Raw genomic sequence first — 13,777 nt, 5'->3', positions numbered from 1 at the left:
TGTAAATTTGCAAGGGGCGCAACTCAAGTATTCGCTAGACAGCCACTATGAATACGCTACGAGTTTCTTCAGGGGTGGATCGCTCGTTTTTTTTTTTTTATCGTAATCGTTCGTGTTTCGTAAAAAATTCAATATGTTAGTGATCGCCCGTGTATCCTGCGTAATCTTTCGTATATCAGAATGGTGTGTGTCATTTGTCAACAATAACATTGCTACCATTTTAAGATATTTTAATTCCAGCTTAGAATCAAAGTACTGAAGCACCGAAAACCTAGCTTTTTCATATTGCATGTGTAAATTTAGACTGATGTAACAAACATGATTGCTCTCTCTCTCTCTCTCTCTCTCTCTCTCTCTCTCTCTCTCTCTCTCTCTGGGTGTCAGTATGTGTATATTCCCATTATTACCGGCTGGATTTGTAAAAAAAATATATCATCGTGTGTATGCCATGTATTTCTTTATCGTACAAGCCCCTAATAATATTACTTAAGGCTTATTATGAAAATAGGTTTCTTACTGAATGACTACAGAAATATATTGGGACAGGGTTGATCAATCTCATAGATTGCGAGGCACCTAATATATTTCTCATCTTTCAAAATACTTTTTAAAAATCTTCACTTCGCCCATGTTAACTTACAATGTTTTGTTCCTATTCAATTTTAAACGTTTTCTTCCTTTCCCCTGCAGAGATGTGAGCAAATTTCAATGCTGCCATTTTGTTCTGCTTCAGACACAACAATATGACGTCATTATTTAAAGGGCAACTACTCTAGTTTTAAAGAATTTCAAAGGGCAGCTACTCCAAATATTTTTTAAAGAACAGCATTCGATTTCAGTACTAGATAATATAAAATGACGGCCATATTGCCTAATCTTAATTCTCACGTAACTAACATGGAGATATATGAAACGTCACGTGCTAAGTTAAAACCAATGAAAGTGTGATACTTCAATCCAGGGAAAAAAATACATTTCCATTCTACATTTGTTATGTCAAAAATGGGGGGGGGGGCATCGCCAAACTTGAAAGTTTTAATTTAAAAGAAAAGACAGTTCTTTTTTAACCAAATGAATACCAATAATATGTATTCGGCCAATGATATCCTCTATGGGTATTAGTCATTAGTGTCCACAGTGTACATCGGCTCAGGTTTGATTTGTAAGTATCGAATGAACACAGTATATAAAACTAAGATAAATATATTTTTTTTATTATTGTTCAAAGAATTTTACAATTGATTATTATACAAAAGATAATTTATTTTCACAAATCTCATTCAATATTGAAAATTTTTCTATCACAATGACATTACGCCATAAAAAATCAAGATTAAAAATTTCGGCCTTTACAAGTAATTGAAATATTTACGGGCATAGAAAAGAACAATCATAATTACTTCTTAATTTTTTTGTTAAGACATTGATTGGTAGTATCAACAATATAAAGTTATCTATATACAAAACGATGTCATTAACAACAATCTTAAGTTTCTTCTGTCATTTTTATAACACATATTATGCTATATCATCAACCACTGGCACACACTTTAAAGCACTGTCTTCTGTGCTTCAAACATCGGTGGTTGTTGTATTGGGATTTACAGGAGCCCTGTAGATCCTTTCATCAGAACCCGAGATGGTATAAATAGGATTACTGCAGCCGCCAATTTCGTCAGTACGGGAATCCTCCTTACATATGTCGTCATACACGGGTGGGTCGTCACGTGGCTTGTAATCCGGAAGTTTATCTTTTGCAGCGACCTCATACGGCGGAGGTTCGGACAAAGATGCGTCAATCTGATTCGTTGGAGTTTGGGGCATACTGGACCGGAAGCTGCGCAGTTGGCGACGTTCGAAAACCCTGGCACGTCTACATACCCGGAATACCACTACCATTAGGACGAGGAGAGCGATGGCCAAGATTCCAACCACACATGCTCCTGAAATGGAGATTAAAAGAAAAAGAATTCATTAAAAAAATCAATAAATAAAAATGATTGTTTGATTGTCACGCCACAAAAATTAGAAATAATCAAAAAATGCGGCAGGGGGATATTTTCCATGGCATGATTTGCAAAGGGGAACAGTGACGTGCAAAAATGCTACAATGAAATTACTGGTGGCTGTCTTATATACATGTATACAGCATAGGCGTCGGAACCGGTGGGGATGGGGTGGGGGAGGGGGGCTGGGGGCTTAGCTTTTTTGCAAAGTTATACATAACCATAACCAAAGAGGATTTTTTTTTGCTTGTGAAGATTTTCGAATAAGACTATCCCCCTTTCAATTTGCTTCCGTACAGGCAAGTGTTTCCCACTGCAACATGAAATCAAAAAATCAAAAAGGCATATTAATGGTGTTCAATACTGTACCGATTATAACTGATGTATCCGTTTGTATTCTGGACTTCAGCTCGGTAGGCCATCCACTTTCTGGGGACCCTGAGAAAAAGGGCGTTATAATTCAAATATTTATAATTCTTAAAGTTTAGATTCGAAAGCACTATACGCATGATTCATGCAAATAATATCTTATGTGCATCAATTAAGTTTTCATGGATAATACAGGTCTTTTTAGTAAAGCTTGCTTTCAATAGTAATTTAATAATGTACATTAACATTGCATTCTTTTTAATTAGTGTAAGAGTGTTTGACAATGAAAGAGTAAAAAATTTGGTTGAAACCACCCTTTCCACAAACAAATAATGATTTGAATAATTAAAACAATACATGTACATCGGAAATATTACCTGAAATTTTGACGCTGACAAGGAACCGACATTCCGCCTTGTTGCCATGCCAATCTTCTGCCACGTAACGAAACATGTGTTCTCCGGGACCTATCCGAGAGCCATCGGAAACCCTCGGTTCCAGCCAAAGGTCCCGGATACCTACGTTATCCGTGGCTTTTGGGACGGTCCAGGATATCCGCTCTCCGACAACAGCATAGATATCCGTCGGACAGTGGGACAGCTTTGGTGGATGACGATCTTAAAATACGTAGTATAAAAAATAACAATAAAATGCTAATACATATACATTCCCAGTATTGCTAGAAGGAAATTCTAACTATAATTTATAAATGAACAGAATTGCGGATAATAATTCTACCAATTTTCTGGACTATATTATTCACAAATATATAATGTGTGACCAGAATTAGGAAAGATAATTCTACCAGTTTTTCGCACATGTGCATGTATTAGCATTTTCTTAGCAAAGTTTATAATATCTAAATAATCCAGGCTATTTTTTAAAAAGCTCACATACTGTCAACGTTGCAAGAACCATAACTCTTGTATAATATAATCGGTGCTAACAATTCAACTACGAACCCACTTTGTAAAATCTCACCAACAATCTGTACAGTAAAACAACAGGTGCTTTTCCCGCCATGTCTGTCCACGGCCGTGGCATTGGCTCTCACTCGCTGACCAAAGGAGCAATTACAGGCAAAGAACTTCTGTTGGCTGACATGCACGTGCAGCTCTTCCCCCAAATAGTCACGTGCACCGAACCTGTGGTACAGGAGACCGACGTTTGAATGTTCTTGGACTTCGACCAAGACCCTGGTGTATTTAGAGGGACAGTTGATCATCCTAGGCGCTGAAAATAATTGACAGTGAAAATTAATGCATTCTATGCTATATCGCTAATAGTAAATCGAATTGATACACAAAGATAGACCATCCTGGTATGGTTATGTACAACGCATTAAGTTATATTGTTTATCGTTTATTTTAGAAAAAATCTGATGCAAAATATCACCACATTTTACAATGGTATGTTTATATACATCAGTATAATTACATGTGTATATGATTCATTTTAGAGAAAATACTAATTTGTTTTGCTGTTTTTTGGGGGTTTTTTTTGGAAAAATCAAATGCATCAAAATCATCTTACAAATGTATTTGGAAAATTTTTCTGTTCAAACACCCCAGTTAAGTTTTTGAACGTGTTTTTGTTTGCGATTTTTGGGCATGTTTGTCATTGTAAAACACAATAAGAACAGAGATATCTTTGTAGTGTGAAACTAGATAAAACACAACATCCTCTAGACGATCTTATCAAACACATCTCACTAAGATGCTGTATGTTGAGTACCTATCATAGGCGTCGGAACCGGGGGGGCTAGGGGGGCTTAGCCCCCCACTTTTTTGCAAAGTTATACCTAACCATTAGAAACATAGCATGATAGAGGGTTCAGCCCCCCCCCCCCCCAACTTTTTCTCGCAGGATTAGTCTAGCCCCCCCCCCCCACTTTCAATTTGCTTCCGACGCCAGTGCCTATTATATCAATACGCCATTTAGTCTTCTGTAAATGAATAAACGGCATTCTTAATGTATTTACGTTTGAGAAAAGAAAGTTTTACTAGTGAATACAGTAAAACAACTAATTTTTCGGTCTTAGGATGCGTAATATTTATTGTACTTACGATGGTATTCTTTATCACCTAAAATAGAAACAGATAACATATGGTACATTTTTTACGCAACAAAAAAAAAATGATGTTTCCTTTTTTGAAAAAAAGGTATAGCATTTACACAATTTTACTAAAACAAATAGATGACGTCAAAAATAATTCTTTTGAACATTTTTTTTTATCGATGTAAATATAATGATTACCATCAATGTCCTCATCTTTCACGTGGTCTTCGTCATACATGACCCCGTCACCGTGGCTTTTACACGTGTTTTCTTCGGGGTCGAATGTCCCGCATTCATCATCTCCACAGTGAAGGATCCCGTGCACGTATCCCGGCATGCAACGGCACGTCTTACCCCACGCGTCCTTGACAACTTGGCCGACTCGTAACCTTGACTTTGGGATAAATCCATCATACTCACAGGTCTGATACGCTTTCTGAAATCCAAAAAACAAGACAGTTAAAGACACTGAATAAGACGCAATCAAGTTAACTTCATCCTTTTTAATATATTTTCATTAACGGTGTTTTGTTTTGGGGGTTTTATTTTTGGCGGGGGGGGGGGGGGGGGGGGTCTCATTACATTGAACAATTGATAGTTGAAAACTAGTAACCATTTTCTCAACTCTTTTAAATAGTTTGATTTGGTAAATGCGTGAATATATTAATCATTTATACTGTCTTATTGTGCTTGCAGTTTTCAATGTCGTCCGCGCTTAAGTGACTGCATAATGTACATGTCCTGTACTTGAACTGACTGTATAGGAAAGGATCACATGCAATCGAGATAAAATAAGCTATTTGTTATATTCAGAGAATGAAATCTAAGGTTCCAAAATGTATGTAGAATCAAATCGCCTTAATTAATTAATTTTTGATTTTGCGATGTGGCGGAAGGATTATGGCAAACATTTACGCTTTGTTTAAATAAAAAAAAATTCAGCTTTACATGTAACATTTCATAATAAATAAAAGTAGTTCATCATGAACAACATCAGCAATACAAAAACATTCACCGTTTGTATATAATTTAAAAACACGAAAATAATGTTCTGTTGAGAAGGGCGAGTGGACAGCAAATTAACCATCAGATCTACCTAAATATCTAATATATGTTTTTTTATCTATATGTATAAACAATCATTAAGCAGAGAAAAAAAGGCCATATTTTTTTTCCTTTTCAATTTAGGCATTTTCCTATATTTTCATAAAGAGTTCTTCTGCTAATCAGATCAATACAACCTAACCCCCCCCCCCCCTTTTATAATCGACAAACGAGCCCCCTTTAAAAGCAATGTCTTTTTAAAAAAAAAGGTGTTTTCTCATTATTATTTTTTTTTGGGTGGGGGGGGGGGGGGGGGGGGTAAGGATTCCGAAGTAAAAAAATCAAAATGCCTGTTTAAAGGTATATTTTGTATTGAAATTTTGAAATAATTTTTTAACAAAGTGTTCTGTAAATACCGTACTTCGTAGTGAATTATGTAAATTATTAAGAGTGAACGCTCATATAACGGTCCATAAAATCTTCGAATCTTTGTTTTTCTGATTTTATTTAAAGAAAAATCATGTATATATTTAAATAGTTATCGCGGAACAGGACATTGACAGAGTGCACACTTAAAGTCCGCAAACTCTGTCGCTAAACCTTTATTATTATAATAAATATATGTTTTGTCTTTTTTTTTTTGAATACCTCCTGTCGCACGACGCAAATATTTCTCCCCTCGTGATCGCAGCAAGATTCCTCCTTTGTGCAGTCTCTGTCGCTTTTACAGGTTGGGGCACAGTTAGTGTCATAGGAACTGTGGACGATTCGGCAGCTGTCAAGTTTTGGAGCAAACTCTGTTTGAGACGAAAAGTAATTAAACAATTATCATATATAAATCAGGGCGTTTAACTGTTTTTTTTTTTTTGTGTTTTTTTTTTTTGGCTAATGGAGATTTTCACGCTAATAAAATCGGAGCATTGAAAAGAAGAAATAAATATTATTATGTGTATAGAATCGTTTGATACAATAACTATTTAGCACCAAAAAATAATAATTGAAGGTTTGTATTAATTCAACAATTATGATATGAAACACATTTTGGAACTATGTTCTTCTTATACACATGCTTATCAAACGTTTTCTTTTTTCCTACTTATTGATATCTTAATGATATTTACGATAAAACACTTGCATTTGAAAACGATTATTCTTTTAGCCGATTTATGAAATTTGTGATATACAAACGACAACTCGTGCCTTGTACTCACCTTGTTCACAGCGGGGTCCCAAATATCCCTCTGGACACGCGCAGACGACGCCGTAATAATTAGACAGACAGGTACCACCGTTCAAGCACCCATCACCACAGACAGCTAAGAATAAGAAAAAGACAAGTTTGAGTACATTCACATATATTTGAGATTCAAAGAATGCAACATGTAGCATATTAAAACTGTAACTGTGGTTTTTATGGTGTACATGATTGTATTTTGCATGTAAATCAGGAATTCAGAATTCTTTTGACTATATTTCATGCACAAAACAATTAAAGCAAAGTCTTTGTTATAGTTTTAATTTTTTTTTTTTTGGGGGGGGGGGGGGGTGGGGGTCTAACAATATATAAATAGTGCCTGTTTGGGAGGGTAACAGTTGAAATTGACACCCCGAGAAAACCATTGTCAACCGACGCGAAGCGGAGGTTGACAATGGTTTTCGAGGGGTGTCAATTTCAACTGTTATCCTCCCAAACAGGCACTATTTATTTTGTTATACTGAATGTCTTTTTTAAAATTTTTAAGAAAATTTTACTGCTTTTATATAGGAATAACGTGAATTCTACAGCGAACCGTACGCGCATAATTTTCGCGCATGTAACATTTTTTATTGTTATACTTTCATGTTAAATACTGAAATCTGATTTGTTAAGACGCAGTTAATAATATTTACTATTACCCTCAGCGTTAGCAACGCACTTGGCAACGGGTAACATTAAAAAATGTTACATGCGCGAAAATTATGCGCGTACGGTTCGCTGTAGAATTCACGTTATTCCTATATAAAAGCAGTAAAACTTTCTTAAAAATTTTAAAAAAGACATTCAGTATAACAAAATAAATAGTGTCTGTTTGGGAGGATAACAGTTGAAATTGACACCCCTCGAAAACCATTGTCAACCTCCGCTTCGCGTCGGTTGACAATGGTTTTCTCGGGGTGTCAATTTCAACTGTTACCCTCCCAAACAGGCACTATTTAAGTAATGTTACCCGTTGCCAAGTGCGTTGCTAACGCTGAGGGTAATAGTAAATATTATTAACTGCGTCTTAACCAATCAGATTTCAGTATTTAACATGAAAGTATAACAATCTAAATTGTTATAGATAGTTTTGAATTCTTTGAATTACACATATCACACATTATATAAATAGTGCCTGTTTGGGAGGGTAACAGTTGAAATTGACACCCCGAGAAAACCATTGTCAACCGACGCGAAGCGGAGGTTGACAATGGTTTTCGAGGGGTGTCAATTTCAACTGTTATCCTCCCAAACAGGCACTATTTATTTTGTTATACTGAATGTCTTTTTTAAAATTTTTAAGAAAATTTTACTGCTTTTATATAGGAATAACGTGAATTCTACAGCGAACCGTACGCGCATAATTTTCGCGCATGTAACATTTTTTAATGTTACCCGTTGCCAAGTGCGTTGCTAACGCTGAGGGTAATAGTAAATATTATTAACTGCGTCTTAACCAATCAGATTTCAGTATTTAACATGAAAGTATAACAAATATTAATGTTCTATTCATATAGAAAAAAAATTCAAATCCGTCGATTTACTAGTAATGTAATACTAAGGTACTTACGCTTTTCACAGTAGTTTCCTGTGAAGTTTGCGGTACATACACATTTCGGAGGCAGATATGGGTCTACCTTTCTGCACTCCCCTCCATTCAGACACTCTCCATCGCAAACAGCTTTTTTTAAAAAAAGATGGTAGAAATGTATAGTACATATCAAAGAGAAAATAGGATGATATAATAACATGATAATAGCCAAAGAAATAAGAATTGTGTCAAGGTTGATACAATATAATTGTGTTGTAAGTGCAATTCTTCTGTTTTCGGCAGTGTTAATAGTAATTACAAGTGATAATTTTAAAAAAAAATAATGATACATGTTTAATTACATTAAATATTGAAGTCAAGAAAAAAAAAAAAAGATCAAAAACTAATTTAATTGATGAATTTAATATGAACATGAAAATTTTATAAATTGATTTTGTTTAGTACTGTCCTTTTCAAAAAATTAGATTAAGCTTATCGGAAATCAAAATTTGTTACCTCTTTCACAATTCTTCCCCGTGAAGTGTTTGGTACACAGGCAGAGGTCGCCGAGGGGTGTTCCACCGTTTAAACAATCAATTCCCGAGCGTTCTGGAAGATATCAACGACATTAGAATCTGGAGAATGTTTTAGTGAGAATCCAAATTGTGTTCGATTTTGCACAAGAGAAATGCATTTATCATAAAAACCTTTTTTTATCATTTGCAGTATTTAAACAATAGAAATTTCAACTCATGTCCTTATGTTTTTTGTTAAAGAAAATAAAAAGAATTGAAGTTTTGATTCTCTCTCTCGCTCTTCACCCCCCCCCCCCCCAAACATTATGATAAAATGACAGAGCTATGGTCTTCAAAACAGTAAATCTGATTCGAGAAATAATTGGAAACTGTGGCAAACCTATGGAACACTTTCCGAATTCATCCATGGACCACCCCTTGCAGCATTTTTTCTGACATTCATAAAAGTGACACTCGGCATGTCCGTAGAAAACCCTATCGTTATATCCACACAAGTCATAGCTGTAACGAATTGGAAAAAAATTAATACATGTACATGTATTACTAATAAAAAAAAGTAGCTGCAGGTCTGTAGCTCCGGTCTGAAAACAGGTCGTCCATCCGAATTTTTGCAGACCGGGAGCTACAGTCCTGCAGCTAATGAAATGGGTGAAACATTTGCTCCTTTATTGCACTTTTTCATCAAAAGAAAATACCTTGTGATGTACCTTATTAATATAATATATCAGTGTATTTCAACTTTGTATCGTACCCTATTAGTATAACTTATTTTCCTAGATGTTGAAAAGGGTCTTATTCGTTATTCTGTCATGTTGTAAATTTTGAATTTACCGGGTGGCAGTAAATACAAAATTTACAACATGAGAACAGTTGTCATGTTGTAAATTTTGTATTTACTGCCACCCGGTAAATTCAAAATTTACAACATGACAACTCTCTCTCTCTCTCTCTCTCTCTCTCTCTCTCTCTCTCTCTCTCTCTCTCTCTCTCTCTCTCTCTCTCTCTCTCTCCAGCATGCGTCATTATTTAGAATTAATATATTGTGAATCTGAATTGAATTCCATAATCCAAAAAACACATTGTTTGATTCATTTAGCTTTAGTTAGTTCGATTTTCGGTAGAAATTAAATTAAAGGTAGTTTTTTTTTCAAAATTACATTGTAAAAATCTAGTAGCTTATCAACATCCGACAGCGTGCATGTATAGAAAATAAAGCAAGAGAAAATGTCATAAATGATTCACCGCATTTTGAAACGGGTCGATTCTTCCACGTCATAATCATCTCATGTTAGGGTGCATAACTTATTTCTACCTGTAATACGAATGTCTATGCAAAAGAAATACTGTACATTTCTTTTATGATGTAATAAACTGTTCCTATATTACAGGTAGTTGATCGAAGAGAAAAGTGGTACGGCATATGACTACATATACGTTCTTGATAAAATTTTGCTGCATGAACGTTAAAACGAAAACATTCTATTTTTAAATTTCCAGAATTTTTTTCTCTGATCAAAATCAATAATCGGACTCGCACAGTAAATACAAATTTGGTTTATGGTGGTTTATGACCCTTCTCAATGAGTTTCTGCTCGTGACAAAAAGGTGGAAATCCTACTATCAAATCATGAGAAAAAACAAACTCAGTACATGTACATTGTAGATACGAATTGCTTTCATATTTACGGTTTTTTTCCCACTCAGATGAAGAGGTATGTAAAAGATACCGTAATTCGAGACAATTCTAACAATGCTACTCTATAAGTATGATAATTATACTGAAATAATTTTAAAGTCTGTTATGAATTAATCGGGAACGCTGAGAATTCCAAGTCGGTCTTGCATGTAATAAACATATACCAATGAATTTTTAACGTTGCAAGACAGTATACAATTAAAGTATACCATTGAGGGAGTCAGCAAGATTCTAGTTCCCCGAGAGCAAGTATATTTCCCGAAGCGAAGCCGAGGGAAATAGGCTAGCTTGAGGAGAACTGGACTTTTTGCAGGGAATCAGTCAGTTCAAGGCGATTCTCATGGAAACAGCGAAATATATCGAATTACTTTCCTACAGTGAAAAATAAGTAGAGGTATGATAATATTATTTTTAATAACACATATAAAATACATTAAATGGAAATGTTGTTTGTGACGTGTGATGGTAGATGGGCATACATATGCATTCTACTCACAGAGCGGGGTAGAGAACCAGTGGCTGGGCATAGGCACAGATGTAGGAACAGTTGGTGCTGGATTTGATCAGTTCATAACAAACGTTGTCCTCGGTAGAGTATGGGCAATGGTTTGGCTGAAGTGGAGCCAATCTTTGCCACCTAAAAAAGTCATATCAATAATAGTAGAATCATTTACTTTGGCTTGTGACAAATATCTGCAGAGTTTTCCCGAATACCATCACTAATTAGTAATGGTTCGTACCCCACCCACCCCCCCCCCTTTCCATCGCAGAAATATTGTCACACTGAATCACATTATTTTCTCAGAATATCATCCCCCCCCCCCCTTTTGATAAAAATATTAAAAAATTTGAATAACCCGCAAGTTTGAAAGCACTGAATATATTAAATAAATGATCTTGAATCGTATTTTTGGTTATTGTAATAGAAAATATATTTAAAGGTTAGGATACAAAAATTCCTACCAGCTTGAAAAGTTTTATACAATACTAATATACTCTTCGTTTACCAAATCGTGTAAGATTTTAATTTGACAATAAATATTTCATGAATAATTGTTTTATGATTTAAACGAGTTTTGGGTAACAGAATACAAAGAATTGTGCCAACCTGACTTGGAAAAAAATATTGTGTATTTACAGTATTTACTACTTAAGCAAATATAACAAAATATTTTTAAGTATGTATTGCAAAACACGTTTTCTTGTCATAAAACCGCCTATAACTTACGGGTTAGTATATAGGATATCGGCTTCCTTCTCCGAGATATCTCCGATTTGTTTGCCTCTCTCTAAATTGAGGTAGATTTACGGGGGACCATTACATGTAACCACACAGCGAGAAGGGCTCTCTAGGGGTTTTATTGATCACATAAGGACAGCAGTAAATACAAGTGACGAATTCTATTGACCTCGCGTCTTGCGTTGAATTCACTGCATTTACATGCATAAAGAGCAAAATAAGCGTTAATGGGTTAAGAAGAAATTTAAAAGATTTTTTTTAAACTTTACCTGCAAAATTTTACCTGTGCATTTTACGTTCAAAATCTCTTTTATATCAGAAATATTTTGATGTTGAGTTTATAATTATACTTAATTCGACAGTTGCTAATAAAAGTTTAAAAAAAGAAAGGTTTCTGAATCATGAAATTGAAAATAAAGTCGTCAAATGTTCGAAAAGAATGTTACAATTTTCTTAAAATACTAAAATATGTGTGATTTCAAAGTTTCCAATTTTTAGAAAAAAAAATTGTTAGTGGAAATAACGCAAAAATGACAAATTCCCACAAGGATTAAAAAAAAATTATGAAATAAAAATCTAAACATATCTTTAATATAGAATTTTTATGTATTACTTCTCTTTTCATATGTCTATTTAAATATGGATTAAACCCCAGACGATCTTGCGATCTATTGCTGGTATGCATGTACCCTAAACGAAATCTTTACAAGGAAGTTTTACATGTATATTGTAAATGAGGATGACACTTCAGAGTTGAATGATTTGCATCGAGATAACTGATACAAGGATATCAAAAAAATAAGGAACGCGGAAATTTTTTGTTTTTGAGAATAAAAATTGTTTTTATGTACATGTACATCAAAATTTATATACAATAAGCTATAGTAAATGTATACTGTGCAGACACTCCACTTATAGACATGGACATAATGTTCATTATAAAAACCCAACAGAACCTTGTTTTAATCTTCACAAAATAAAATTGGGCAGGTGTTACTTTTATTAACGAAATCAAATTTAAAAATTACCCCTATAAGTATTTTCGAATCATTTCATTTGATTTCTACTGACCAGAATTGTTTGTGAACTGGAATTAGAACAATTTTCTTTTTTATGAATATACGCTATATGGAAGAGTACTTTGTCTAAAAATGATCGATGATTTGTAAAGAAAAAATCGCTACATGATTTATTTTAAATATACTGTTCAGCAGTTTTCACCATTTTGCATCTACATATACACTGGTTTGAATACTGACAAGACCGCGGGTAAAATTGTATCAGTTTAGTGTATTTTTATATGAAAAAAATAGTCATGTTGTATATTAGATTTGCTAAAATAAATCAGAAAGGACACTAGTACATGTACTAAATACAGCATCTTCGAATGTGTTTAACAAATATACGACATCTTACAGGCCTTCATGCATGGTACTGCAGATTGTCATTAAAAAGAAACCACATTAATGTCATGAAAACCCGTTTAAAAGTATGCTAATAAATCCCTCTTTTGAAAATCACAAAATGTCTTACCATGACAACCCCGCTACAGTGTGTACTAACGTCAGTCCCAGTAGTAAAGGTGCGCCGCTAAGCGCCATCTTGTTTTTAGCAATCACAAATCGATTTAAACGGCAAAATATTTGAGATAAGGGTCCCTTTACGAACGGCGAGGCCTGTAGATAGTTGGTTTGAGGATTTCAGGTAAACCTACGTGTCTACCAACCAAGGCATGAGTCAAGAGCGGGCCATGCTACATTATTGTTAGTCACAAACAGGACATTAGATAACTTCAAGGTTTAAGCTTCCTTTTTTAAAAAGATTTATTGATCCATGCTATTTATATATGCGTTTAAAAAAAAATATTAGGTGAAAATTCGTGACATAAACACACATTTCAAATTTAAATTTATCTATCCCGTTTTTAGTCAATGATTAAGATACATTTCATATTCAATTCATTTATTCCGGGGTTTTTTTTAAGTCAAAGATTTAAATCTTTTTAACAAAAATAAGAATAACGTTTTTTCCCCTAAAAAATAAAATCAACTGTATTTAG

At 34.3% G+C, this 13,777-nt stretch overlaps 1 protein-coding gene across 1 annotated transcript; it reads right to left on the bottom strand.

Annotated features, from left to right (window-relative positions):
• Positions 1–1,515: 1,515 nt before the first annotated feature.
• On the bottom strand, positions 1,516–13,457 carry LOC105318845 (uncharacterized). Its single transcript, XM_066071129.1, has 13 exons — positions 13,252–13,457; positions 10,975–11,115; positions 9,162–9,283; positions 8,763–8,855; positions 8,286–8,396; positions 6,690–6,794; positions 6,127–6,275; positions 4,633–4,870; positions 4,442–4,459; positions 3,357–3,608; positions 2,753–2,992; positions 2,376–2,444; positions 1,516–1,943 (listed from the first exon to the last, which is right to left on the bottom strand). Exons 1-13 carry the CDS (start codon positions 13,317–13,319, stop codon positions 1,573–1,575), a joined length of 1,977 nt encoding a protein of 658 aa, XP_065927201.1. The 5' UTR covers positions 13,320–13,457; the 3' UTR covers positions 1,516–1,572.
• Positions 13,458–13,777: the final 320 nt, after the last annotated feature.

Source organism: Magallana gigas, chromosome 9, assembly GCF_963853765.1.
Source record: "Magallana gigas chromosome 9, xbMagGiga1.1, whole genome shotgun sequence".
NCBI classification, from domain to species: domain Eukaryota; kingdom Metazoa; phylum Mollusca; class Bivalvia; order Ostreida; family Ostreidae; genus Magallana; species Magallana gigas.
Note: the sequence above shows the minus strand (reverse complement) of the source record. Positions and strands in the feature narration are given on the sequence as shown.

Coding starts and splice junctions, on each gene's coding strand:
- LOC105318845 (XM_066071129.1), bottom strand. CDS start 13,319: ATGGCGCTTAGCGGCGCACCTTTACTACTGGGACTGACGTTAGTACAC. Junction 2,993..3,356: donor TTTTACTGTACAGATTGTTG/GTGAGATTTTAC, acceptor ACGTATTTTAAG/ATCGTCATCCACCAAAGCTG. Junction 1,944..2,375: donor GGATACATCAGTTATAATCG/GTACAGTATTGA, acceptor TCTCCATTTCAG/GAGCATGTGTGGTTGGAATC.